This window comes from Gigantopelta aegis, chromosome 2, assembly GCF_016097555.1.
Source record: "Gigantopelta aegis isolate Gae_Host chromosome 2, Gae_host_genome, whole genome shotgun sequence".
NCBI lineage: Eukaryota > Metazoa > Mollusca > Gastropoda > Neomphalida > Peltospiridae > Gigantopelta > Gigantopelta aegis.
In genome coordinates, this window is record NC_054700.1 from 15,392,741 (window position 1) to 15,420,693 (window position 27,953).

Here is a 27,953-nt window from a genome sequence, read left to right on the forward strand (position 1 = left end):
ATCAGAATGACCAAATGTTTGACATCCAATAGCCGATGATTAATAAATAAATGTGCTCTAGTGGTGTAGTTAAACGAAAACAAACTTTTAAATGTTTTTTTTACTTCAGATTCACATGACCAGATACAAAATTCCATCTGTTACTGTGTGTCTTTTCTAAGTCTAGACTCGCGCCTCTTCTACAACTGATTACATGGGGCGGGTGGGAAGCTATTTTACAGTATACTCCCATCCACGAAATAACATTTCACAGAGGAATGAGGCTGGTAGGTACTGGGTTCTTGACGCAATGGGTGATTTTTCATGCCTGTACCGGCTCCAACCCAGAGTGAGTGCGCGGCTAGGCTCAATGGGTAGGTGTAAGGCCATATACACAGTTTCACCCACTTCACGGATGCGATTACGAGTGTGTCTCCCGAGTGTATGACCCCACATGGTGGATGATTACCCGGCATACACTGCAGCTTTGGTGCTCTTGCTGAAACAGGAAATAGCCCACTGGGATCAATCCTACATCAACTGAATATCAGGCGAGCACTATAACCACTGGGCTACGTCCCACCCCTCGGTGTCTAACAATCCCTACTACTACTAATCTCTTAGAACCCAGTGATGTGTTTCTTTCTTGATTTTGTAAGCGGCACTCTTTTTTGGAAGCCTTTAGTCAGGTTGGTGGGTGAACTAAAACCGGGTGATGAGACTCTCGGCAGGGTACTAGCGATGAAGCTGTGAGTATCGAACTGGGTAAACAACTCCAGACTTTCATCGTCATCGTCTGGTAACACCAAGTCCAAGAGACTGTCTTTTTTTTTCAGTCTCGGCGGCGTCCCAAGGAACCCCACGTGGGAAGAGTTGGAACGTACCGACCTGTCACTAGAGGAGGAGGAATGTCTTCTCCGTTTTGTTTTCGAGTCACGTCTGGAGTCTGGTGATTTAAACACGTGATTGTCGCGACTTGTGCTGGCTGTATCAGGAGATGTGTGTTTTGGTTTTGCTGCATCTGCTGATTTAAATGAGTCTTTTTCTTTTGTTGTCTTTGTTGCATCAATGGATAATTGTTTGGTTTTTGTTAACTCTGAAGATTTAAATGTGTATTTGTCCTGTGTTGTATTTGCTGTATCAGCAGATGTGTGTTTGGTTTTTGTTACATCTGGTGATTTAAATGAGTTACTTTGTTTTGTTGTCTTTGTTGCATCAACAGATGTGTGCTTGTGTTCAATGTCCATCAAGGCAACCCGCAATCCCAACAAGCGACTCTCCACAGTGTCGACTGATAATTCACTTTCCTTCAGTCTGGTTAAGTGACGGTCTTTTTTACTTGTTTTATGCATAGGTGATGCTGAGGTAGATGGTGTTACTGGTGTCAAGGTAGTTGATGTCGACCCTGTAGGTTTGGAAGGAATCGCATAAAATCCTAAAACACTTTCTCTACTCTCCAGGACGCGCTTTGATTCAGCAGACGGCTTGCTGGAGAGAGCAGACGTCAATTTGTGAGATTTTAGAGATTCAACATTAAGAGACATCTCTATTTCTGTTTCTTCTTTATCTTCATGCACAAATGGTGCAGACGTACTCTGTTCCCCAACACCCTGAGCATTGGCATCCTCCTCATCAAAAGGATCACTTTCGGACTGATTTATCACCCCTTTGTCAGAATTCTCAGTAGATTCCATATCGGAGTCATCTCCCTTGATATTGACTTCTTTGCTTTTTTTCTCATCTCCTTTCTTTTCTGCTTTACGTTTTTTCCTTGTTTCTTCTTTCTTTTTCTTTCTTTCTTCTTCCTGTTAAAAAAAGGTTAATTTTATCACACATCAAAATAATATATAAGGTCTATAAATTAAGAGAAATAAGTGCCAGTTTTTATATCCCTGTGACCCTCCCCCACCCCCCAAATCCTAGTCCATTGTATTTTTATCAAACTACCATGCATATGATACATTTGTTATTGTGCATATAAAAAGGTACGGGTAGCAGATTTTCTGTGTGTGTTAAATTACCAATTGTCTGACATCCAAATGTCTTAGACCAGCCTCGGTAGCGTCGTGATAGGCCATCGGTCTACAGGCTGGTAGGTACTGGGTTCAGATCCCAGTCGAGGCATGGGATTTTTAATCCAGATACCGACTCCAAACCCTGAGTGAGTGCTCCGCAAGGCTCAATGGGTAGGTGTAAACCACTTGTACTGACCAGTGATCCATAACTGGTTCAACAAAGGCCATGGTTTGTGCTATCCTGCCTGTGGGAAGCACAAATAAAAGATCCCTTGCTGCTAATCAGAAGAGTAGCCATGTAGTGGCGACAGCGGGTTTCCTCTCGTCGTTAAATAAAACATTTCTTTCTTTCTTTCCAAATGTCTTATTAATTAATCTATATGCTCTAGTAGTGTCATTAAATAAAACAAATTTTAACTTTTTACACCAAAGTTAATCTGGATGAGTGCTTTAAAAGAGAAAGAAAGAAAGAAATATTTTTTTTAACGACGCACTCAACACATTTTATTTACGATTATATGGCGTCAGACATATGGTTAAGGACCATACAGATTTTAAGAGGAAACCCGCTGTCGCCACTACATGGGCAAGTGGTTTACACCTACCCATTGAGCCTTTGCGGAGCACTCACTCAGGGTTTGGAGTCGGTATCTGGATTAAAAATCCCATGCCTCGACTGGGATCCGAACCCAGTACCTACCAGCCTGTAGACCGATGGCCTACCACGACGCCGCCGAGGCCGGTACTTTAAAAGAGGTGTTTTACTTGAAGCATTGTTATTTAGGGAGTTTTGGGGTTTTTTTAAACACAATAAAAACAAATATCAATAAAAAAAAAATCATAAAACCAGAAAAGGACATTTTACTCTGCAGCTATGTGCTCAAAAACTTTACTTTAAATATTATTTATTTTTCTTAGACATAAGTTACAAACCCGCGCTGCTAAAAGATCCAAGATGTCCGTCTCTCCCCGCCACAATTTTGTCAGGATCTGAGTGTTGGGACTGGACTGTGGGACCTGGTCAAGATGTGGGACCTGTCTGTTGAACAGGTCAAGACTGACACTGTCTCCGCCCACTATACAGTCCTGAAATGTCAGTCATTCATTTAAAATTATAAATGTACCTTATTCACAGCCCACTATTACAGTCCTTAAATGGCAAATTGTATTTTAATTCAGCAAAAACATGCAATGGTTTTACAGTTTCAAATGTCCCATTTAAATAATGCCAATCATGAAAATATCAACTTGATAATTTTCACTCATTAAAATAAATATGTTATTTAAACAATATGAAAATATCCTCAATTTTTTATTTGCCAATGCAATTTCCACTAAAACTGTATTTGTGGCGGTAAAACCATTCATCTATGTCGGTAAATCCAAAAGGTAGGAGGGTTATCTCCTATTTATCAAAAACTAAACTTATTAAAAAATTAGTTGGGGTGGGGATGAGCATGGTAAAAAAAATTAAAAATTTGAAAACACAAATTCCTTTTGTTTGATCCAAAACTTAAATTGGTGAAACATTAGCACAAGAGTTACAATGTCACTTTTTATATACCGGTAATGAACAAAAAATAGAAGCAAATGTTTTTTTTTATTATCCATTAAAGACGTTTGTAGGAGATATCGCTGGCACTATAATTGGCGATATCTCCTGCAATATTTTCCTAGGAGATATCGCTTCTTTTTGTTACGTCACTGTGTATCTTTTAGCGCTAAACCTATCATTAGTGACATCACGCCACTGTTGTTCTGCTAGTTAACGAGTCTACCGCTGCCAAATATAGTGACATTCAACCCACATTACTGATATTGTTTACAATTGTTGCAAATGAAAAGAATGATAATGGATGATAAAATTAATGCCCCCATCGTTACAAACCCGCACTGCTACAAGATCCAAGATGTCCGTGTCGGCAAGCCTCGGATTTCATACTTTTATCAACTCATGCTGATAAATTATGATATCACAAGACACTTCAATTAATTGGGTAAACAGACCATTATAAACATGTGTCTAAAATGTGAACAAGGCATTGATAATTTTAATACACACAAAATATAATAGGATTAAAAGTGGAATGATTTTTAATAAACGAAAGAAACCTAAATTAATATTCACAATTCTTTTCTTGTCGAGTATATAACAGAAAATATTACAAAAAATTCTTTACATCTCATCTCATCAAATCAACCCCTGCAGTTGTCCACAGCAATCAGCAATGTTTTTGGTGTGGACTATATTAGAATTTTTTCCCCACTGGTTGTTTTTTCCGTGAACGTTTTCTTAATTACAGGGGTTATGAAATCTGTGATTTCATATCACACTCATCGCACAAGCACAACTTGTTTGATATGATTGCAGATTTCATTCTATGATATATAAATCATATTTTGCCAAAAAAAACAAGAAATGTGCTTTTTTTTTTATTAAGCTTACATTGCTATTTGTTACATAAGGGAAATAACTTCTATTTCAAGAATTCCTTACAAGTTTCCATCATAATTACTCCTGTGATAAAAATAAAAATAACTTCTATTTCAGATGGTGCTTACAAGTTCAGCAATATTTTATAATGATAAAAAACACAAATAGTTTGTTTACTGTTTATGGTTCATAAGGGAATAATTTTTAATCTGACTGCTACTCTCTTTTTTTACTGTAAGGAGAAGGCAGGAAAAGGTGATCACATGACTTGAAGCAGAATATTTAGCATGCAATAGAAAGTGAAAGTTTATTTTGTTTAATGATACCACTAGAGCACATTGATTTATTAGATGTCAAAACATTTCGTAATTTCCACACAGTCTTAGAGAGGAAACCCACTATATTTTTCCATTAGTAGCAAGGGATATTTTATATGCACCATCCCACAGACAGGATAGCACATACCAGGGCCTTTGATATACCAGTCATAGTGTTCTGGCTGGAAAAAGAAATAGCCTAATTGGCCCACTGACGGGGATCGATCCCAGACCGAAAGTGCATCAAGCGAGTGCTTTACAACTAGGATAAGTCCCGCCCCTAGGATTCAATAGAAGATTCTAGGCAACCCCAGGGTTAAGTTCAGTTAAGCTAGCCCTTGGTCACTAATGCATTGCTAGACTGAATTTTATGCTACACAATAAATCAAATGATCCCTTCAAGAACCAGACAAAATAATTTGCAAATATTTAGTGTAAAATGGCTGGCTAAACGCAGTAGGCCTGGATGTTGAGATGTTTGGACCGGTCCATTGTTAGAGGAGGAAATGCATGAATGAATGAATGAATGAATGAATGTCTAACGACACTCCAGCAAGAAAAATACATCGGCTATTGGGTGTCAAACTATGGTAAATGCAAAGGAGGAAATATAGCACAAAAATGGCTAACCCACCAACCTGCAGATAAAATGAGTGTCCAGAAGATTTTTTTATAATTTAAACAAATGTTAATAACTTGTGCCAAACATTTCATCATAATGTAACCATGCAGGGTTTGACAAATCTACAAGTACTCAGTCCAGCTAGTGAATCTTAGGTCTGGACTAGTTGAAATTATCAACTGTACAATTATGTTACATGGGGCACAAGCCAAAGCTTCTGCAAGGCCTAGTGACTTTCTCAAACATTTGTCGAACACTGTGTAACAAAACGTGACAACAAGTCTGATAAAAGCATTAGGTGCACCGTTTGATATTTACCTTTGCTCGAATTCCATACAGAACATCAGCCATCTTCAGTGAATGTCCGCAATTCTCACATCTGTCGATGCCTTCCATAAACTCTCTGTCCCGACTGTTCTGTTTGTCGGGAGAAGTCTTGGGTGACCGTAACACCTCACCACAGTTCTCACAGACGCCCTCTCCTTCCAGGGACTCTCTGTCTGGACTACACTGGCCGTGATACACAGGGTCCATCTTTCTCCGCGAGTGGCCGCAATTATCGCACACAAGAGTTTCTGTTGTGATCGGTGGACTGCCCTGCGTGTTGTTGTCCGACTCGGGTGTACAGAGGGGACACAGCACGTGAGTCAGATGTTCAGCAAGCAAATCTACAGAAATGAGAAAAATTCTAAATGTAGCCTTATTCTTACAAAACTTTTAAAAGTCTAGACTCAAAGTCTCATTTGGTGCCCGTGAATATCGTGAATTCACACATTCCAAATATTAAATATAGCTTCATTCCTACAAAACTTTTAAAAGTCTAGACTCAAAGTCTCATTTGGTGCCCGTGAATATCGTGAATTCACACATTCCAAATATTAAATATAGCTTCATTCCTACAAAACTTTTAAAAGTCAAGACTCGAAGTCTCATTTGGTGACCGTGAATATCGTGAGTTTACAATTCCAAATATTAAATATACATTCCAAATATTAAATACTCGAAGTTACAGCTTCATTCCTACAAAACTTTTAAAAGTCAAGACTCGAAGTTACATTTGGTGACCGTGAATATCGTGAGTTTACAAGTTCCAAATATTAAATATAGCTTCATTCCTACAAAACTTTTAAAAGTCAAGATCGAAGTTACATTTTCGTGAATATCGTGATTCACTCCAAATAAAAAATAGTTAAAAGTCTAGACCAAAAATCGGGTCTAAAAAGACTGATCAAAGATTTGGTGCCCATAAATATGACACATTCTTGATACATACACATGGAAACATCATTTGGTGAGAGAAATCGTGAATTCAACAGAAATATGAAGTAGCAGAAAATGAACCCACCTATGATCATGAATCCACAGTTGAACCGGACCACGTCGTAAAGGTCTGGGTTAGCAGAACAGTGATCCACAAACTTTAAAAGTCTGCAGTCTCTCTGGAGCCAGACGCCCGCCCGATTGATGGCCGCACCGGCGAGGATTCCTGTCGACTGCCCGTGAATTCCCCGCACTCAGAGTCTTGTCAACTTTTAAAAGGCAGACGGACTCGGCTTGTAGTGTTTAGCTTCATTCCTACAAAACTTTTAAAACAAGATCAACCATTTTCACTGTCCACACTATAGATTCCTCAAAACTTTTAAAAGTCTAACTCAAATTCAAGCCCGGTGGTATTCAATTTGGTGCCCGTGAATATCGTGAATTGTCTCTTGGACTTTTAAAAGTTAGTTACATTTGGTGACCGTTTCGTACAAATATACAATTCTGTAATCACTGACAGTTTTGCACCACATACATTTAGTGGTGTATATTATGATTATCTGTTATTTATTTTACGTTCATCTGGGGGTATGTCCACACACACAAAAATAATGCGCAAACTGTGTGTGAATCGACGAAGACAATAGTTCTAGGTTTAAATTTCAAACATACTTACTAATGGATTTATAACACTAAAAGTTTGTCACATTTTAGTTTATTTTGAATTGTTATTTATTTTACGTTTCTTACACACAAAATAATGCGCAAACTCGGTAAGACATAACTAATAATAACACTAAAAGTTCATATTTTATTTTGAATTGTTGTTTTATTCTTAAACAATAAAGTGCCGTCATCAGATACGAAGTTCCCTGACAACGTTATTTTCACATTCATCGAGAAATGAATAAACTTACATTGCTAGGTCTGGACCAATGGGATGACATTAAATTGTAATCAATGTAACAGAAATGTAATTATATCATCGTGGACTGACAAGAAAGATATATATGTTAGGTAACATGTGATAGAATCATTTCGGTACCACCTGTGAAATTATTTTGAAATGTTTTACGAGTTGTTAATTTTAGAAATATTTTTGCACAGCTCTTTACGTTGTGTTTTAATCTATCCTTATAACTTTTATGTTGATTTGGTCATCGATTCATGTCTACATTTACCAGCGATTCAAACTCAACAGCTGAGGTGTTTGTTAAAGAAACATACCCTAGTTTTTAAACACTAAGGCATAGTTTTGACCATTAGAGCTGTTTTTGATAACTGAAATCATACTTTACTTCGCTTTTATTGTTTAGATTATCCATTTCTGCACATTCGGAGTGTTTTTGGTCATGCTGGTGATTTTAATATAACAAAAGGCATTTCTCAGATTTTAAAAAACGCATGTGCATCTGAGAAGTAACAGTTATGGAGTCGAGTTTTAATCTATTTTCAGAGGGTATTTCACTATTTCAAAGTCACAGACTAATGTTTCACTCAAATGAAACTCTATCCAAACGTGTTACAGGTTTGTAGATTAACTAAACTTAGTGTGTGTTTTCATGGGCTGAAACTAGGGTCTATCCCTTTAAACATTCATTCATTCATGCATTAACAGTTTCATCATTTTCAGAAAGACAGAGTGTGTGTTTTTTAGAAGTAAATAGTGAATAACTAGTTAACGACGCAGGATATCGGCTTTATCCTGTGAAGGTAGAAATGAACATTTTTCATTCAGCCCGAACAGGAAAAAGCTGATATCCCAAATCATTAACTAGTTATTATCTTTATGCTGTAGACCATAAAATTTAAGGGGAAAAGCTATTATTTCTGTTATTTTAGCTATGTTGTATGATGACCTAGTGGGTCAAAAGAGCAATTCTATAGGGTGTATACTACCAAATCAAATCCCATAGACGACAATAGTAACATATGTGGCTAAAACTCCTACCTGCAACGTATCAATCGACATAGACGCCACGGATATAAATACTACCACCCCTCACCCTTAAAGTGAATCACAAAAAAAGTGGGTGTCAAGCTGCTAATTTCTGAGACAACGGGTAGCTTCTATGACTACCCTAGTTCCGCACAAAATTTGAGTACTTTTTTTTACAGGTACCCCATACATGTTCCAAGCACAAGGCTACTTGACACAGTGGTACTAGATGAAATAAAATTGCATACTTTTTTAGCCCAGATGAAACTAAATTTTTTTACAACCAACACACTCACATTTATAACCAATCACAGGACTTGTGGTGTTCACTTCTCTATCAAAAGTTGGGTGCACCTCGAACTTTGACCCAGCCGGAAGTTATTTGGTTTAGTACTACCTGTATATGTAGCTGTGCATGCGACGTCACATGAGTGATATCAAAAGTCACACCCTGCTACTATACGTTTATGACTTTGCGTTATCCGTCATCGTAATCTCACAATAGAAACAGTGGTTGCTGGATAAAATATAGATAGTATAATGTTCTTTCGCAGTAATGTGTTTATACCTGAAATGCATGGAAGGAATGCTGTGTCTGTCCAGAACAGACGGCCACACCGGCGAGCGACGTTTTGAACCTCTGCTGTAACAACATCATGTCTGCACAGGTAGTCACCTTCTCAAACTTACTGAAATCACTGAAACAACAGTAGCAAACGGAGAAATTTGACACAGCTAATTATAACAAGCATGTAAAAAAACAATGGCAGAGCAAAAACAAATCTATTTGTTTTGTTGAACAACACCACTAGAGCACATTGTGATATTAATCATGCAAGACAGGCATATTCCATGACGTCAGCCCATGCGGAATAAATCGGTCTTGCATGACCATGTGACTTCTGTTGTTTGAGCTGATATTAACATTGGGTGACGTCACGTAAACGGCAAAATAACGCAGGGAATACTTTTTATATTTCATAAAAACAAGGAAACCTGCTGTCATAATGAAATTATACTATCATTTTCGGTTTATACTTTTAGCGCTATTCCACCCTCAGGTACATAATTATGTACCCTCGGGTAGAATAGCACTGTCCCACATGGACACATATGAAGGATTCTTTATGTCTGAAGACACCTCAACACATTTTAAATTACAGCTATTTGGTGTATAAGATAAAATTAAAGTTAAAAGTTAAAGTTTGTTCTGTTTAAAGACACCACTAGAGCACATTGATTTCTTCACCATGGAGAGCTTATTGAATGAACTTATTGAAATGAAGAAATATTTTTTTTAAGATACCTCAGTATACTTTTATGTCCAAAACAATTCAAACCTCATGCAAACTTGTTTTCAGAAATGATTGAATCATAAAAAGTCAATCACTTAAAATTGAATTTTTTTTTATTTATTTTTTTTACCTTATTCTGGAGAGCCTCCAAGGCTGGGTAGTGGTCTGCAAGGGAGATAACCCACCAAACTGGATCTGAAAGCAGTACGTCTCCGGTGGATGCTGTGTTCCGACGATGATGATGTTGGTGTGGATGTCGTCACTCACCGAGATGTCACAGGAAGAGATGTATTGAGGGGCAGCCTTCTGAGAGAACGACCAGTGGGAAAGCTGAAACAAAAACCCCACTGTTAATATCATTACCAAATTTTAGGCTAGACTGAGAATGAATGAATGAATGAATGAATGAATGAATGTTTAAAGACATCCCAGCACAAAAACATACATCAGCTAAGTATGGTAAATGTATGACATGGGTGCACAAACTGAAAATATTTCATTAGCACACTGGACCAGAACCAACTAAAATTTACTAACCCGCCAAAATTTCTACTAGTGACAAAACATTAAGAATTGAAATTAAAAAGGCTGTCGGAATGGTAGTTGCATTTTTTAACTCGTCCCATCAGAATGTTTACTCACATTTGGCGAGCGGGTGAGTACTTTCTGCAGCCCTGTATGAATATGATTATTATTTACATTACAAATAAAAATTGTATAATTATGTAAAAACAACATAAAGAGCTGTGTGAAAAAGTACACTGCAATACAAAAATGATACCAAGAGTTTTCAGAGGGAGGATTACGTGGATCAAACAGCCCTCCTGCTCAAGCAAGATTTTCTTATCCCCCCCCCCCAATATATTTTCTGCAGAAGCAGGCCTCGACACCACCCCCATAAAAAAATTTTTTTACCACTGTCTAGCCCCACCCGCGGCATAAATTACTGCACACACAGTGACTCTGGCACCTGAAGTTCAAACAGCTGTTTATCACTAACACTTCTTTGACTGGTTTTTATTTGACTGGTTTTTATTCTACATATTAAACCGAAAGACCACTTTGGGAACCAGTCAAAATAGTTTAGCAAAAACACGGCGAGCCAATGTAGGACTGTATTCACATCGGCCCCAGGTCAGACATGCTCGAATGCTTAGTGGTATGTGAGCATGTTTAAAAATTACCTGACCTGTGTTCATAAATATCATTTTAGACTCTCTAATTAAAATGTTTTATTGTCAATATGGTGACATGTAGTCTGTTATATTCAGGGCTTTAGATCTCACTGATTTCGGCACAATGGGGACTTCTGTCTTTTCTAAGTGTAGGAAGATTGTTTTAGTGCATTACTGTCATTAACAGCTCCTGTAGAGTTGTGAATATTCAGAAATGTATTTCAAGTTATTTTAATCTAATTCAACGTAACATTTCAGTGTGGTTTTGAGGTCAAATATTTTGAGGTCAGCAGGTTTGTACCTAATTTGGTCGTGACTATTTTGGGCATCTGTATTTTGGGCACCACGTTTCCATACCTTCGGACATTTCTCTTTCCATGTTATAACGTTTCATTCACGGCTTTAAAAACTTATCATCAATTATCTTTGTCTTTTGTGTGTCACAATAACTTTTGCCTTTTAGTATAAAAAGTTAAAGAGTAGATGGTACTACATTTTAACTGATCACCAAATATTGCTAATAAAAAATTTGAAAAAGAAAAAAAAAACATTTGTGACGGGATATAACTCCATGCAAAGGGATAAAACTCTTGTGAAAAAAAGCTTTCCATATAAATCGTATGAAAAATGCATGGGCCATCTATGGCTGATGTGATCTGGAAAGGGTTAATGAATGATCTACATTCTACTCCAATGAATTGACACTAAAGCAACAAAAACAAGAGAAGACGGAGAAAATATCAAACTAAAGACACACAACAGTCAATGTAACCCGCTACATTATAACAAAACATACAGCTATTTTGTACACTTGTGTACATGTATGTCTTGTCAGTTCAACAAATAGCAGGTTAATTAATGTTCCTCTTATCCCAAACAGGGGCAGATAACTCTTCATCAGCCCTGTCCCCATAAAGAAAGAGGATAAATTACAAACTGTGGAACATAGAATGGCATAACTGTGGTGTGAGACCACATACTCACTGGATGTCCAGGGAATCGCTGGTCGATAATGAACATGGAGGCGTCTGTGGCGACAATATGATGGAATGCGCAGGAAGTCTGTTGCTTAGCAACCATCACTCTTTCGGATTGTCGTAACAACTTGTTTGGCAGAGCAAATAAATCCACCCGTTCCTCGAACTTCGTCTGTGTTAAGAAAATTAGTGAATTAAAGAAAGGGAATGTCTATTTAATTATCCTATCAGCACATTACCTAATCAATGGTTATTACAAGTAAAATGTAGTAATTGTTGATATGGAATGTGGAAATAATACACTGCCATCAATTTTACTTCATCCTAGCTTTAAAAAATGTATTTTTCATCAACTTCAGTTTGCCTCCATATATAAGAAAAGGATAGATGTTCCAAAAACACTTTTGTTACAATTTAAGGTGAAGCCACATGACAAAGTTCCTTGTATGAGAATATCCATGAGAATAACCAATACTGTGACAAAACAAACATTACAATTCATCAGTTGCTATGCAATCAGCTATTCTTGGATCATGTTGCATTGTCTCTACTTGATAGTTTGTAAGAAAACAATACCTAACACAGTAAAAACTAACAAATGTGTCCCCTTCCTGAAGTATCAGTGGAACTGGAACTGGGGATTAACGTGCACATTCAGAGCAAACTGTTGTAACGCACGCCTATCTTGGGCACAAGTACCGGCCGTGGCCGGTTTCTCTGTCCAAGACAGGAAAAGGTTGGGGGAGGGTGGAGGAGAGACCTCCTGCGCTGGCAGGTGCAAGGGATCACCAGCAGCCAGACTGTAGTCGGTAGCAGGGGGTGAGGTGTTTTGGTGCTATGGAATTTGGAATGTCCCATAGGATTAAGTCCAAAGAGAAAGGGTGCGCGTTCTTGATGAAGGAAGTACGGCACAATTTGGAATGGTCAATCTAATGGAAAGGATTAAGAGCTACAAGTAGGTTTGGATATTAGTAGGCCGAGAGTAGCTCAGGAAGTATCAGAAATTAAAAAAAGATTTTATAGATTAGATGGTTAAACAAGGGGGATAACTCTATATTTTATTATTTTTGTTAAATTGTCCATACTTCATAGGAAGAAAATTAATTTGGATATGTTCCAAACGCTTAAATATTGGAAATCTAAAAGTTTGTTTTGTTTAACAACACCTCTAGAGCACATTGATTAATTAATCTTCGGTTATTGGATGTCACACATTTGGTAATTCTGACACACAGCCATCAGAGGAAACCTGCTTCATTTTTCTAATGAAGCAAGGAATCTTTTATATGCACTTCCCCACTGACAGGAAAGCACATACCCAAGCCTTTGACCAGTTGTGGTGCACTGGTTGGAACAAGAAAACCCCCAATCAGTTGAATGGATCCACCGAGGTGGTTTGAACCTGTGATGCAAGCACCTCAAGCGACTGAGCTAAATCCCACCTCTAAACATCGCAGTTTTAAAATAAATAAATTTTCTTACTCGAGAATCGAACAGTTTAACCACTGTCCGGTCTGCTGTGACAAACTGTCTCGGATGAGCTGCAAAGTAACACTGACGCCAGGGCTCGAAACACTCAAAACGAGGAAGCCAATTCTCCTTTACAGTCTTCGCACTATGAATAAGAGAAATGAAAATCACTGTAATATTTCTTTTCTACTGGAGAAGTAAAACTGGGAGAGATTCCAATTCTTTTTAAACACCCACCAACCATAAAAATAAAACAGCATTGAATAAAAATGAAACTTGTTTTATTTAATGACACTACTAGAACACATCACCGGCTACTGAGTGTCAAACATTTGATAATTCTGACACACAGTATCACAGGAAACCTGTTGTATTTTTCCATTAGTAGCAAGGAATCTTTTCTATGCACTTTCCCACAGACTGAACAGCACATACCATGGCCATACCAGTCTAGGACTGATTGGGACAGCAGAAACCCTAATCAGAGAATGAGTCAACTGAGGGGGTTTGATCCTACAAACATAGCACCTCAGGTAAGTGTTCTACCGACTGCCCTCCTAGTGCTGAGGCAAATCCTAAAATTCAGGCCAAAACGACAGAGAAATTCAGGGAAAATTAGCTGGCCTGAAACCTTTTCACCGTTTTCAACCATATATACCCATTTGGTAGTAATGCTAATACGAATAAATGTTATCCAGATTCAAGCAACAATAGAATTTGTCTAGAAATAAAATGATGCAGTTTGAAAATATTCTTACCTTTCTCCAGGTGAGATGAGGTGAAGAGATCCATTTTCTGTGGCCACAAGAACTTCTCCGCTAATATACGGACTGAAGTTTAATAAAATAACAATAATAATATTCAGGAAATAATTCAACAAGCACCATAGCGCAAAATCTCTATTGCTCACTTAGATATAAAACACAATTGAAAAAAAGGTGGTTTTTTTGTAATTTCAACTTCTAAGCATTTTTTATTTTCACTAGTTTTTCTTCCCACCACACCTATAGCCCTTCCCACAGGGAACTCCATTTTTCACACTATGGAATTTGCTCAAAGTTATTTATTTCTGAGTTGATTAATTTTTAAATTGCACACAAAAATAGTTGTTTTTTTTTTTTTTTTCCAAAACACTTTTACTTTTCTTCTTACGTCAAACCAAGCTGAAATTATTTACCAAAAAACAAAAAACATTTGTATAGGAGGATGAGAAGGACTATAGTGTGTACCCAGTTATGTCTCTTTACCTGAGAGCTAATGATGTTAATCTTTCATCTGTAAAGGTCCTCTGGTCAAGGGAGACAATTTTCACCATGTGACTCCGTTGCAATTCAAACAATTCATATCCAAATTCCTTTCTAACAGCACAGAATTCTGAAAACAATAAATTATATGTATAAATGATAACATATAGGACTACTGAGAAGCAAATTCATTCAAATATTTATCGTGCTGAAAACATAACATAACATACCATACTTATCATCTATAGCCCTCCCCATCCTTCAACAAAATGTTTTTTATGAATAATTTCTGTTTGGTTTGACGTAAGACGAAAAGTGTTTTTAGAAATAACAAAAAAAATATATACTATATTTGTGTGCAACTTAGAAAACAACCGGCTCAGAAATAAATAACTTGTAGTAAATTCCATAGTATGAAAAAAGGTGATCCCTGTGGGATGGACTATAGTGCTATTTTTTCACCAATGCATCAGACACAAATAGGCTATATTTTAAAATATGCTGGGATATTGTAAACGAAATTTACAAAAAGAAAGAAATGTTTTATTTAACGACGCACTCAACACATTTTATTTACAGTTATATGGCGTCAGACATATGGTTAAGGACCACACAGATTTTGAGAGGAAACCCAGTGTCACCACTTCATGGGCTACTCTTCCGATTAGCAGCAAGGGATCTTTTATTTGCGCTTCCCACAGGCAGGATAGCACAAACCATTGCCTTTGTTGAACCAGTTATGGATCACTGGTCGGTGCAAGTGCTTTACACCTACGCAATGAGCCTTGCAGAGCACTCACTTAGGTTTTGGAGTCAGTATCTGGATTAAAAATCCCATGCCTCGACTGGGATCCGAACTCAGTACCTACCAGCCTGTAGACCGATGGCCTAACCACGACGCCACCGAGGCCAGTACGAAATTTACAAAGCTTGTTTTAGTCTTACACACATGTAACTATATACATTAAAAATGCTTAAACACCTGCATTTAGTACAAAAAAACCAGGGGGTACAGCGCTTGCATGATATACGGTCAGTCTAGGATTGATCCCCGTCAGTGGGCACATTGGGCTATGTCTCGTTCCAGCCAGTGCACCACAACTGGCATATCAAGGGCTGTGGTATGTGCTATCCTGTCTGTGGGACGGTGCATATAAAAGGATCCCTTGCTACTAATGGCAAAATGTAGCGGATTTTCTCTCAAAGACTAAATGTCAAAATGACCAAATGTTTGACATCCAACAATTAATATATCAATGTGCTCTAGTGGTGTCATTAAACAAAACAAAAACTTTAACTTTAGAGAAAAATCAGACTTTGCAAGTTGTGCCTACATTCTCAACCTTTTTTTATCTCACCACTTTGTCCTGTCCTGGAAGAGACGACTTCAAAAATCTGAGAGTCAACATTCTGATCAATGACAGCGGTTTGTTCCAAGAGGTCAGTTGATGTGTTAGGGGTCACCGAAACCAGTCCTGCAGTTGCTAAGGATAATTATGTAGTAATAAACAATATATACCAGGGGGTCAATTCAAAAAACATTGTAAGTTTACGTCTGCAAATAGCAGTTATACCAGACATATATTTACAAGTATTTGGCATCTATTTAATGAAGAAAATTACATCATTATGGAAAACTGAGCATTTTAAGGACGAAAGGAAATTAAATATGTGTATTTCTAACTATATTTGTTGTAATATAATAATTATAAGAATGGCGGTTTAGTTGTAGATTTTTATTTACGTGCAAAACTAGGTTTACGATGTTTTGTGAAATTTGGCCCAGGTTCTTCTGGTGCAAAAAAAATTATAAAAAAATTATTTAACGACGACGCACTCAACACATTTTATTTACGGTTATATGGCGTCAGACATATGGTTAAGGACCACACAGATTTTAAGAGTGACATTTCCACTCTGATTATTACAAGGATACTCAGAATATCAAAATCCTGGCCTGTGGCATGAACGAGATGGATTTCGTCATTTTTTGAATAACCAGCACAAGCCAAACACCCACCGGTATAGGCAGCATTTACACTCTGAAAAATAAAACACTTACACATTACTTCTTTCACAGATATCAAAACAAGGTAGAGAAGAATATATTTAAAGTTAAAAACGTTATAGTTTGTTTTGTTTAATGACACTGCTAGAGCACACTGATTAATTAATCATCAGCTACTGGATGTCAAACATTTGATAATTGTAAAATGTAGTCTTTAGATGACACCTGTCATATGTTTATATTATATGCAGTGTTAGGATGAAAGAAATAGAGGATATTTCATGTTTTTCTAATCGAGTGAAGTTTGCAATCATATCTCACGAGTCACAACGAGTGTGATATGACTGCAAACTTCACGATATACATAAAATTTTCTATTTATTATATAACTTTTGGCAATTTAACTTATTTTTAAAATGCCAGCAGCAAAATAGTTGCGGCTTTCTTACAGTGAAGATAACACTTTCTACAGTGACGATAACACATTTTAGAGTGAAATAGTGAAATTATCACTCTAAAATGTGTTATCATCACTGAGTGACTGATAACACTTTTATTTCACTGATATTTTAAGATATTTCACTAAATGTTATATAATAAAATGAAATATTACCCATATGGTTAAAAACAAATTCAAATTAAAATGTTACGTCCTACTAAAACATCAAGTGTGCTGCAGTGACATAGCCTACAACAGTTTTACGATTTCGTAGCACTAAGATAACTAAGATATCTCTAGAAAGTAAATGTAAAAAAAACCCAGAATAGCAACTTTGTTCACTAAGATGAATTTACATTCACTTACAGGAACAAATGGATCATTTCGAAATTCTTTGTATGCATTGAGTGCTGCTGAAAACCAGGCAGTATTTTTCTGTTGTTTTCGTTTTGTTTTCTGCAACAAAAAGCACAATTTCACTAAAGTGATTGGTGTTCATGATAAAACAAAAAAGTAATTTTGAAAGCAGAAGAGCAAAGTATTTACCAATATGCCACAACATTGTTTAGACAATTACTAGGCCTTCGTGTACAGTCTGTCTTTGCATGAACAGAACCAGGGCCCCATTCCATGAAGCGATCTTAGCACTAAGATCACATTAAAGCATAAGGTAGCTATGCACTTAAGGTGATCTTAGAGCTAAGATCGCTTTGTGGAATGTGGCCCAGGGTTTCTAGAATGTTTACAAAATCCACTAGCCATGGGATCAGTGATTTATAAAATCCACTAGCCATGGGATCAGTGATTTATAAAATCCACTAGCCATGGGATCAATGATTTATAAAATCCACTAGCCATGGGATCAGTGATTTATAAAATCCACTAGCCATGGGATCAATGATTTATAAAATCCACTAGCCATGGGATCAATGATTTATAAAATCCACTAGCCATGGGATCAGTGATTTATAAAATCCACTAGCCATGGGATCAGTGATTTATAAAATCCACTAGCCATGGGATCAGTGATTTATAAAATCCACTAGCCATGGGATCAGTGATTTATAAAATCCACTAGCCATGGGATCAGTGATTTATAAAATCCACTAGCCATGGGATCAATGATTTATAAAATCCACTAGCCATGGGATCAGTGATTTATAAAATCCACTAGCCATGGGATCAATGATTTTTTTAATTTACTAGCCACAATTAAAAATTCACTAGCCCTATTTTACTGAATACAATTTTACTGATAGTAATAATCTGATATGTTACCTAAAGAGGAAGATTTAGATTAAAAACACTAAGATTAGGGGTGGGGGTGAAGGTGGGGGCAGGATATTCATATTTACCAAATAGACTTAAATGCAGCATTTACCAACTTTTTTCCACTAGCCGTCAGACATGGCAATAACAGCTATTTACTAGCCCAACACTGAATATCACTAGCCATGGGAATGGGGCTACCATAATCTAGAACCTTGACAGAACAAACATATGTTATTAGAATAGAAATTTAAAAAAAATTCTCAAAACATCTTTTTAATTTAATGATGTCTCATCTACCACAAAACTGAATTTTTTTTTTTTTTATATTCATTAATACAATTTATGAAATTTTAAAAATTCAATTTAAAAGTATGACCCATTTCATTAATGTAGGACTTATAGTTTGTGAGAAATGGAGCTAGATGGGAAAATATAACATATGGCTAAAATACAAATGGATGCACTAAAAGTCAATGAAAAAGATAACACCTAAATTTTGTAGGGCTAGCTCTGGGTGAGCAAAACATTTCCCCACATTATCTATTAAACTTACAAAATAAATGGATTTCTGCAATTATTGTAAACAAAATATCTATTAAACTTACAAAATAAATGGATTTATGCAATTATTGTAAACAAAATATCAATTAACACTTGAAATTATTTCTCAAAAAAATAAAAAAACAATTCCCAATTATTTTTGAAATTAGCAAATGGCGACTTTGGCGAGTGCCAGAGTTAGCCCTGTTTTGCTGACTTTAAGACAAGACAAAAATTACTTTCAGCCTGTATATTGTATCAAGGCACTGTATTGTACAAGTGACAGATACATGATGTAACAGACTGGCAGGGCTTGCTCTGGGTAAGAAGAAAATGTCCACCAAATTCTCTATTAAACATAAAAAATTGCAGAAACAGTTATTTTTTAAACAAAATATCAACCATTTACATAAAGATTATTTTGACAAATTGAAATAAAATTCACTAGCTGTTTTTAAAATTTGCAACTGGCGAATTTGGCAAGTGCCAGAGCTAGCCCTAGGTTGAGGAGACAAAACTAGCTTGAACACAATTTTTAATTATGGTAGGCCTACCTCTTTAGAAATGCGATACTTCAGGTGAGGAAATTGGGAAACAAAGTCCCGAGCTGATGACCTTTTCTGAAGCAGCTTGCCTGATACTCTGTCCACAAATGGATAGACATCTGAAAATACAAAAATGTTCTATTACAGGTATGCCAAAGAATGGAATGTTTGTCTGAACGCTCCTCAACACATCTTAAACAATGAGAATGAGAGAGAGAGAGAGAGAGAGAGAGAGAGAGAGAGAGAGAGAGAGAGAGAGAGAGAGAGAGAGAGAGAGAGAGAGAGACACAGACAGAGATAGACAGACGGACAGCCTGAAATGGAGAGACAGACGGACAGCGACCCTGAGATAGAGAGACAGAGAACTTGAGATGGAGAGACAGAGACCCTGAGATGGAGAGACAGAGACCCTGAGATGGAGAGACAGAGAACCTGAGATGGAGAGATAAAGACCCTGAGATGGAGAGACAGAGACCCTGAGAAGAAGAGACAGAGACCCTGAGATGGAGAGACAGAGACCCTGACATCGAGAGACAGATAGCCTGAGACCAAGAGACAGAGACCCTGAGATGAAGAGACAGATAGCCTGAGACCAAGAGACAGAGACCCTGAGATGGAGAGACAGAGACCCTGAGATGAAGAAACAGAGGCAGATAGGAGAGCCTGAGATGGACAGACAGAGACCCTGAAATGGAGACAGAGACCCTGAGATGGAGAAACAGAAACCGAGACCCTGATATGGAGAGACAGAGACCCTGAGATGGAGAGACAGATAGCATGAGACCAAGAGACAAAGACCCTGAGATGGAGAGACAGAGACCCTGGGATGGAGAGACAGATACCCTGAGATAGAGACACAGAGACCCTGAGATAAAGAGGCAGAGAGAGATAGGAGAGCCTGAGATGGAGAGACAGAGACCCTAAGATGGAAAGACAAAGACCCTAAGATGGAGAGACAGACAGAGACCCTGAGATGGAGAAACAGAGACCCTGAGATAGAGAGACAGAGACCCTGAGATAAAGAGACAGAGAGAGATAGGAGAGCCTGAGATGGAGAGACAGAGAGCCTGAGATGGAAAGACAGAGACCCTGAGATGAAGAGACAGAGACCCTGAGATGGAGAGACAGAGAACCTGAGATGAAAAGACAGATAGCCTGAGACAGAGAGGAGAGCCTGAGATGGAGAGACAGAGAGATGGGGACCATGAGATGAAGAGACAGATAGCCTGAGACCAAGAGACAGATAGCCTGTGACCAAGAGACAGAGAGCCTGAGATGGAGAGACAGAGACCCTGAAATGAAGAAACAGAGACAGATAGGAGAGCCTGAGATGGAGAGACAGAGACCCTGAAATGAAGAAACAGAGACAGATAGGAGAGCCTGAGATGGAGAGACAGAGACCCTGAAATGAAGAAACAGAGACAGATAGGAGAGCCTGAGATGGAGAGACAGAGACCCTGAAATGGAAAGACAGAGACTCTGAGATGGAGAGACAAAGACAGACCCTGAGATGGAGAAACAGAAACCCTGAGATAGAGAGACAGAGACCCTAAGATGGAGAGACAAAGACCCTAAGATGGAGACAGAGACCCTGAGATAGAGAGACAGAGACCCTGAGATAAAGAGACAGAGAAAGATAGGAGAGCCTGAGATGGAGAGACAGAGACCCTGAAATGAAGAAACAGAGACAGATAGGAGAGCCTGAGATGGAGAGACAGAGACCCTGAAATGAAGAAACAGAGACAGATAGGAGAGCCTGAGATGGAGAGACAGAGACCCTGAAATGGAAAGACAGAGACTCTGAGATGGAGAGACAAAGACAGACCCTGAGATGGAGAAACAGAAACCCTGAGATAGAGAGACAGAGACCCTAAGATGGAGAGACAAAGACCCTAAGATGGAGACAGAGACCCTGAGATAGAGAGACAGAGACCCTGAGATAAAGAGACAGAGAAAGATAGGAGAGCCTGAGATGGAGAGACAGAGACCCTAAGATGGAGAGACAGAGAACCTGAGGTGGAGAGACAGAGAGCCTGAGATGGAAAGACAGAGACCCTGAGATGAAGAGACAGAGACCCTGAGATGGAGAGACAGAGAACCTGAGATGAAAAGACAGATAGCCTGAGACAGAGAGGAGAGCCTGAGATGGAGAGACAGAGAGATGGGGACCATGAGATGAAGAGACAGATAGCCTGAGACCAAGAGACAGATAGCCTGTGACCAAGAGACAGAGACCCTGAGATGGAGAGACAGAGACCCTGAAATGAAGAAACAGAGACAGATAGGAGAGCCTGAGATGGAGAGACAGAGACCCTGAAATGAAGAAACAGAGACAGATAGGAGAGCCTGAGATGGAGAGACAGAGACCCTGAAATGGAAAGACAGAGACTCTGAGATGGAGAGACAAAGACAGACCCTGAGATGGAGAAACAGAAACCCTGAGATAGAGAGACAGAGACCCTAAGATGGAGAGACAAAGACCCTAAGATGGAGAGACAGAGACCCTGAGATAGAGAGACAGAGACCCTGAGATAAAGAGACAGAGAAAGATAGGAGAGCCTGAGATGGAGAGACAGAGACCCTAAGATGGAGAGACAGAGAACCTGAGATGGAGAGATAAAGACCCTGAGACGAAGAGACAGATAGCCTGAGACCAAGAGACAGAGACCCTGAGATAGTGAGACAGAGACCCCGAGACCAACAGACAGAGACACTGAGATGAAGAGACAGAGACACTGTGATGGAGAGACAGAGACCCTGAGATGGAGAGACAGACCGAGACCCTGAGATGGAGAGACCGAGACCATGAGATTGAGATTGAGAGACAGAGACCCTGAGATGAAGAGACAGAGACCCTGAGATGAAGAGACAGAGACCCTGAGATGGGGAGACAGATAGCCTGAGACCAAGACCCTGAGATGGAGAGACAGATATCCTGAGATGGAGAGACAGAGACCATGAGATAGAGAGATAGAGAGACAGAGACCCTGAGACCAAGAGACAGAGAGCCTGAGATGAAGAGACAGATAGCCTGAGACAGAGAGGAGAGCCTGAGATGGAGACCATGAGATGAAGAGACAGATAGCCTGAGACCAAGAGACAGAGACCCTGAGATGGAGAGACAGAGACCCTGATATGGAGAGACAGGGACCCTGAGATGGAGAGACAGAGATCCTGAGATGAAGAGACAGAGACCCTGAGATGGAGAGCCAGATACCCTGAGATGAAGAGCCAGATACCCTGAGATGAAGATACCCTGAGTTGAAGAGACAGAGACACTGAGTTGAAGAGACAGAGACCCTGAGATGGAGAGACAGAGAACCTGAGATGAAGAGACAGACCCGGAGATGAAGAGACAGAGACCCTGAGATGGAGAGACAGAGACCCTGAGATGGAGAAAAAGATATAGACAGACAGATAGCCAAAGATGGAGAGACAGACAGAGAGGAGACAGAACAGGGATTTATCCAAGATATTTCCCAGGGTCCCATGTCTGATGAGATTGGGAAAATTAGCGTGAGTAAATCATACTTGGGTTATTTTTCAGGCCATTGAATGATGCAGTACATCACTGTTAAATTAATTTACTATAACAGACATAATTAAATATATATATATTCATCATTATTATTGGGAGTTGTTAGTATAGAAACTGAGAATTTTCAGTGCCACACTTTCTTCTGGGAAGGTACAACTAATAGTCCATCTCACTATACTATGGAATTTACTACAAGTTATTTATTTCTGAGTCAATTGATTTGTAAATTGCATACAAAAATAGTACATTTTTGTTATTTCCAAAACACTTTTACTTTTCTTCTTACGTCAAACAAAACTGAAATTATTTACAAAAAACAGGTTTTTTTATAGATTGATGGGAAGGACTATAGATAATGTACATTACTAGGCTATTGTATAGTCCAATGTTAACATTGAACAAACGTTACTAAATTCTTTAGTCTACTAACAAAGATGAGTTGCTGGTGCGAGAGGAAGAGTAGGAGTTGTTGCTGACAATCGCAGATTTTTCTTAGAACCAGGATGAAGAGTCTGTGTTTTAAACTTCTGTTCTTCGGCGTCAGCAATGTCAACGTGGATGTGCTTTCCGCAATCGACAAAAATCTCACGTGCTTTGTCGTGTGGACAAACATAGGCTGGAAAAAACACTTCCGGTAAGTTCATAATCTTCTCACATGGATGCAGTTCTTCTTCTCAGACTGAAAATAACATAATACATGGAAAAGGTGTGGATAATTCAAAGATGTACAACACATACTTTGAAAACTCTGTACCACTATTACCGATAAATTTATATTTATTAGCTCGAGTGTCTTTACAATAACCTTTAATTTGCAAATAAATAAAGTACCATATTTTTTTATTATTTTATAAATTACCCTATTTGACCAGATTATGCGCTTAGCATGGGTTTATTCCCAGACAAGGCGCCAGTTTTGCTAAAAGAAATAAACTAATAATACTTAAATGAACCAGGAAGAAAATAAAAAACGTTCAGCACTTCATCTATTACAGTGTTCCATTTGTTGTTTAATTGAATTATTAAATGAAATATATATATTTCTGGTATCTAATTATTACAAACATACATACAATTATGCTTTACCTCCTATGTTACAATTACTTACCACTGCTGTTTATTTACAACCAAAATTAATGCTGAAAAGACTTACAACAGCAATTAACAACACAATACTTGGCACAAGTTATACATGACGTCTGTTTGTGTGTGTGTGTGTGGGGGGGGGGGGGGGGGGACTCTCACAGCTATTCAATCAATCAAGAATCAGATAATTTTTGTATAACCACCAAAACTGTACTGTCCATGCCTTCATCAGCCTTGGTGGTGTCGTGGTTAAGGCATTGGACATAAGGCTGGTAGGTACAGGTTCATATCCTGATACCGGCTCGCACCCAGAGCGAGTTTTAACGACTCAGTGGGTAGGAGTAACTTGTAAGACCACTACACTCTCTTCTCCCTCACTAACCACTAACAACTAACCCACTGTCCTGGACAGACAACCCATATAGCAGAGGTGTGTGCGCAGGACAGTGTGCTTGAACCTTAAATGGATACAAGCACGAAAATAGGTTGAAATGAATGAATGATATGTTCACGCCTTCATACAGCATAGATGTGTGTAAGTTAATGGAACGGGAACTCTATTAACGTGCCCATATCTACAAGGTTCAGGCACATCCACCTCAGGTTTAGCCTCCAATATCGCCAGTGACCAACTCCTGAACGGGTGTGTAAGTTAATTACTTGCTGTACACTCTCTCAACAGCTATATGCTATAATTGTCAATCTGTTCATTAACCAATGAGAATACGGTATTTGTATTACTTAGCATTAACAAGTTATGTTGATCAAAGCTGGGATTTCAGAAATAAACACTGGGCCGATTCTCGTGCCTGGGTTAGGTTAACACTAGGCTATTGTTTAGCCCAATGTTAACATTAACAATGTAACACACCAGAAGCCCTCACCAGCACCCGCAGACTGGCAGTTTTTCGCATGTGTGGGTTATACTATATCAGGGGCAGCGCAGACGGTACAGTCACGGCCATACCACTTTTGTGTGTGTGGGTTATATTTGTTATATCTGTGAAAATGTCCCTGCAAGTAATTTGAAAGGCGAGTCTAGCAACCACGAGCCGTACCACTATTTTTAACATTGTGCCACTCCTGTAAATAGATGTGTTACAGAAACCACAGGTTTTGCATGTGTTACCTGGTGAATGGTGATCCTTGTCGGTGGGATGATGTGTAAATGACCATTCTCATATAAAATACATTCACATCAGGTGTCATGAGTTATAAGATCGATCATTCTCCATGGACTAGAGTCCCCATCCCTCCTAAATCACTTACCTACGAAGGGTACATTAAAGGTTGTGGTATATACTGTCCTGTCTATGGAAAGGGTGGGGGGAGAATTATTTACTAATAAAGGCCTAATTTTTAAATGCTGTCATAAAGGAAGGGGGCTTATTCAAAGACATAGACCAATTTCCAGTCAAATATGATAGGTATCCCCAGAAACAAATATAAAAAACTATAAGTGTCAGGATTGGGATCCCTGGCCTGGTGCTTATAAAACTTATAGAATCTGAGACTTTAATGTCACGACAACACCATATAAAGTGTATGTGTGTTAAATCATTCGAATGTAGCGATTGAGTCTGGGCCCATCCCTGTTGCTATTGGATCAAAAAAGTGGGGGCACATGCTAAGGGGATGCAGCCAATTCGTCCACTGAAAATTCATCCACTGAGGAACTCGAGACGATTCGTCCGCTACACAAAATCAGTTCCGGATGATTCGTCCACTGGGTTTTTATTTCCCTAGTACATTTCGCCCACGGCCTAAATAATGTGTACATGTACATGGGGGCTAAATAAATTACCCGGTATTAGATATATTTTACCCCGTATTTTTTTTGCTGTCATAAATTTACAAAGGTGAAAATAAATGATATTGCATTAGATTACGCTTGGTAGATGTTTTTGTAACAATGCTCTGCAGACATAATTCTTTGGTGTTTCTATTTATTCGGTTATTGTTTGTTTCTATAATGTACGCCTTTCACGCTACATGTCGTAGGATGTTTTTAGTACAATATGCCCAGTAAAGATAATCTTTAGCCCTTCCCTTTCAACTTGTTTGGTTTCTGTTTGCTTTACCAATTAAGTGTACAGGTGTACTCTATTGTGATATCGTGAAGTAATTAGCAATGCAGGATCATTACTGCTTAAGCTTGTTTCACCAAGTTGGATCCAGTAGCGTCTAAAACAACACGCCTTATTTCAAAGCTGCACCGCTAACAACCTGTATGGACGGAATGAATGAATGAATGAATGAATGAATGAATGAATGAATGAATGAAATAATGAATGAATGTTTAATGACACCCCAGCACGAAAAATACATCAGCTATTGGGTGTCAAACTATGGTAATGCAATGTATTTAAATAAAAACACTGTAAAGAATTGTGCAAAAATAAAATATCACAGATAGATACTGACTTACTCAAAATTTCAATTTGTGCTGTATTGGCCATTCTCAAAGAGAATGTTACATCCCTGAACCACGGTGAGGTTACAGCTTGCTCAGGGGTGTATGGACGGATGCAACGGCTGAAGCATAGGACCCGGCAGGGAGAATTCTTTGCCATTTGGAGACGCTACACCAATGACGAAATTACTGCCAAAGAATTGATTATCCATTCATTAGTCGGCTGACTGTTGGACGTTTCTCTTCCAGTGATATTTGAATGGATAATCTCCTACAGTGATTTGTGCAGTTAACAACGACGAAATGCCATTCATCGATTCTACACTGATTTAATTGACAAAAAACATTCGCTTGTGCATTTCTACTACTGTCAAATATGTTAACTTTTGAATGACATTTGTTGTTTTGTTGAATTGTTTTTTAATGTACATTTAATTAAATTGGAATAGAAGACAACAAGTTTTAATTTTATTTCGAGGTTATTAGGCATATAGGATATGGGGATAACGTGGATAGAATTTACACCATTGAAGGAGAACATGACGGGAGGGGGGCGGGGGGTAATAAAGTCTTCCAACACGGAGGCTTGCATTACCTATTTACCACATCGTGTACGAGCGAGTGGACGAATCATCCGCATGATAATGAATACAAACAGTTAATAAAAACTGGATAGTAATGTTGAATTCTAACTCTATTTTACTTTTTTGGTTATAGTATACCACAAAATAATGTTAAGAAACGATTACAATGTCAAAGAAATAACTATTAATATGTTTGAAAAAAATGCAGTCGAGTGGACGAATTGTCCGAGGTGAGTGGACGAATTGTTTGTGGACGAATTGTCCAGTGGACGAACCGTCTGGAAAGCATGCTAAGATGCTTTCTACGCCAGTGTTAAGCAAAGGAATTGTAATTAATAATGTGAATGAATGGCTTATGAAAACATAATTATAGTGTAATACAACTGTAATTATAACTATAAGCTGTAACTATGAGATAGCTCTTTTAACAGTGTTTAACAGTTTTGATGCAGAGTTTAATTATTTAAAACTGGACACCGACAGGGCCAGATAATTAATACTTGAGCTAGAGTATGTTTTGTTGAATCTGCGTTGGACAAAACTTAATTTCCAGAACTAAATATGCTCACTTGATAAACGTTTTAAGACATGCCGGCTGATATGTGTTACTGTTAGATTCAAATGTCGTCGTCAAACTTTGTTTCAAAGCACATGTACATCTTCCGGAAGTAAACATTATGATTATGTAGCTGGTACCTCCCTCCATTTTCTCTAACGACTTCAATGTAATGTATTCAATTTAGAGTGCGAGTGTGAATAATTTTTACATGATCATATACCACTAGAGTTACGAGCATGTCC

General features: G+C 38.3%; 1 protein-coding gene across 1 annotated transcript; it reads right to left on the minus strand.

Annotated features, from left to right (window-relative positions):
- Nucleotides 1-27,881, minus strand: LOC121387387. The gene is made up of 16 exons (XM_041518489.1): nucleotides 27,722-27,881; nucleotides 23,500-23,748; nucleotides 19,541-19,650; nucleotides 17,541-17,630; nucleotides 16,664-16,769; nucleotides 16,086-16,202; nucleotides 14,731-14,857; nucleotides 14,242-14,313; nucleotides 13,496-13,628; nucleotides 12,021-12,185; nucleotides 9,992-10,191; nucleotides 9,135-9,264; nucleotides 6,713-6,860; nucleotides 5,686-6,035; nucleotides 2,928-3,080; nucleotides 1-1,784 (listed from the first exon to the last, which is right to left on the minus strand). Exons 2-16 carry the CDS (start codon nucleotides 23,711-23,713, stop codon nucleotides 600-602), a joined length of 3,300 nt encoding a protein of 1,099 aa, XP_041374423.1. The 5' UTR covers nucleotides 23,714-23,748; nucleotides 27,722-27,881; the 3' UTR covers nucleotides 1-599.
- Nucleotides 27,882-27,953: the final 72 nt, after the last annotated feature.

Excerpts from the sequence above, each read along its gene's own strand:
- LOC121387387 (XM_041518489.1), bottom strand. The coding sequence starts at position 23,713 with ATGAACTTACCGGAAGTGTTTTTTCCAGCCTATGTTTGTCCACACGAC. Across the intron at positions 12,186-13,495 it reads TTAAACTGTTCGATTCTCGA|ACGAAGTTCGAGGAACGGGT; the intron begins GTAAGAAAATTT and ends TTCTTAACACAG. Across the intron at positions 9,265-9,991 it reads TGGAGGCTCTCCAGAATAAG|TGATTTCAGTAAGTTTGAGA; the intron begins GTAAAAAAAATA and ends CTGTTGTTTCAG.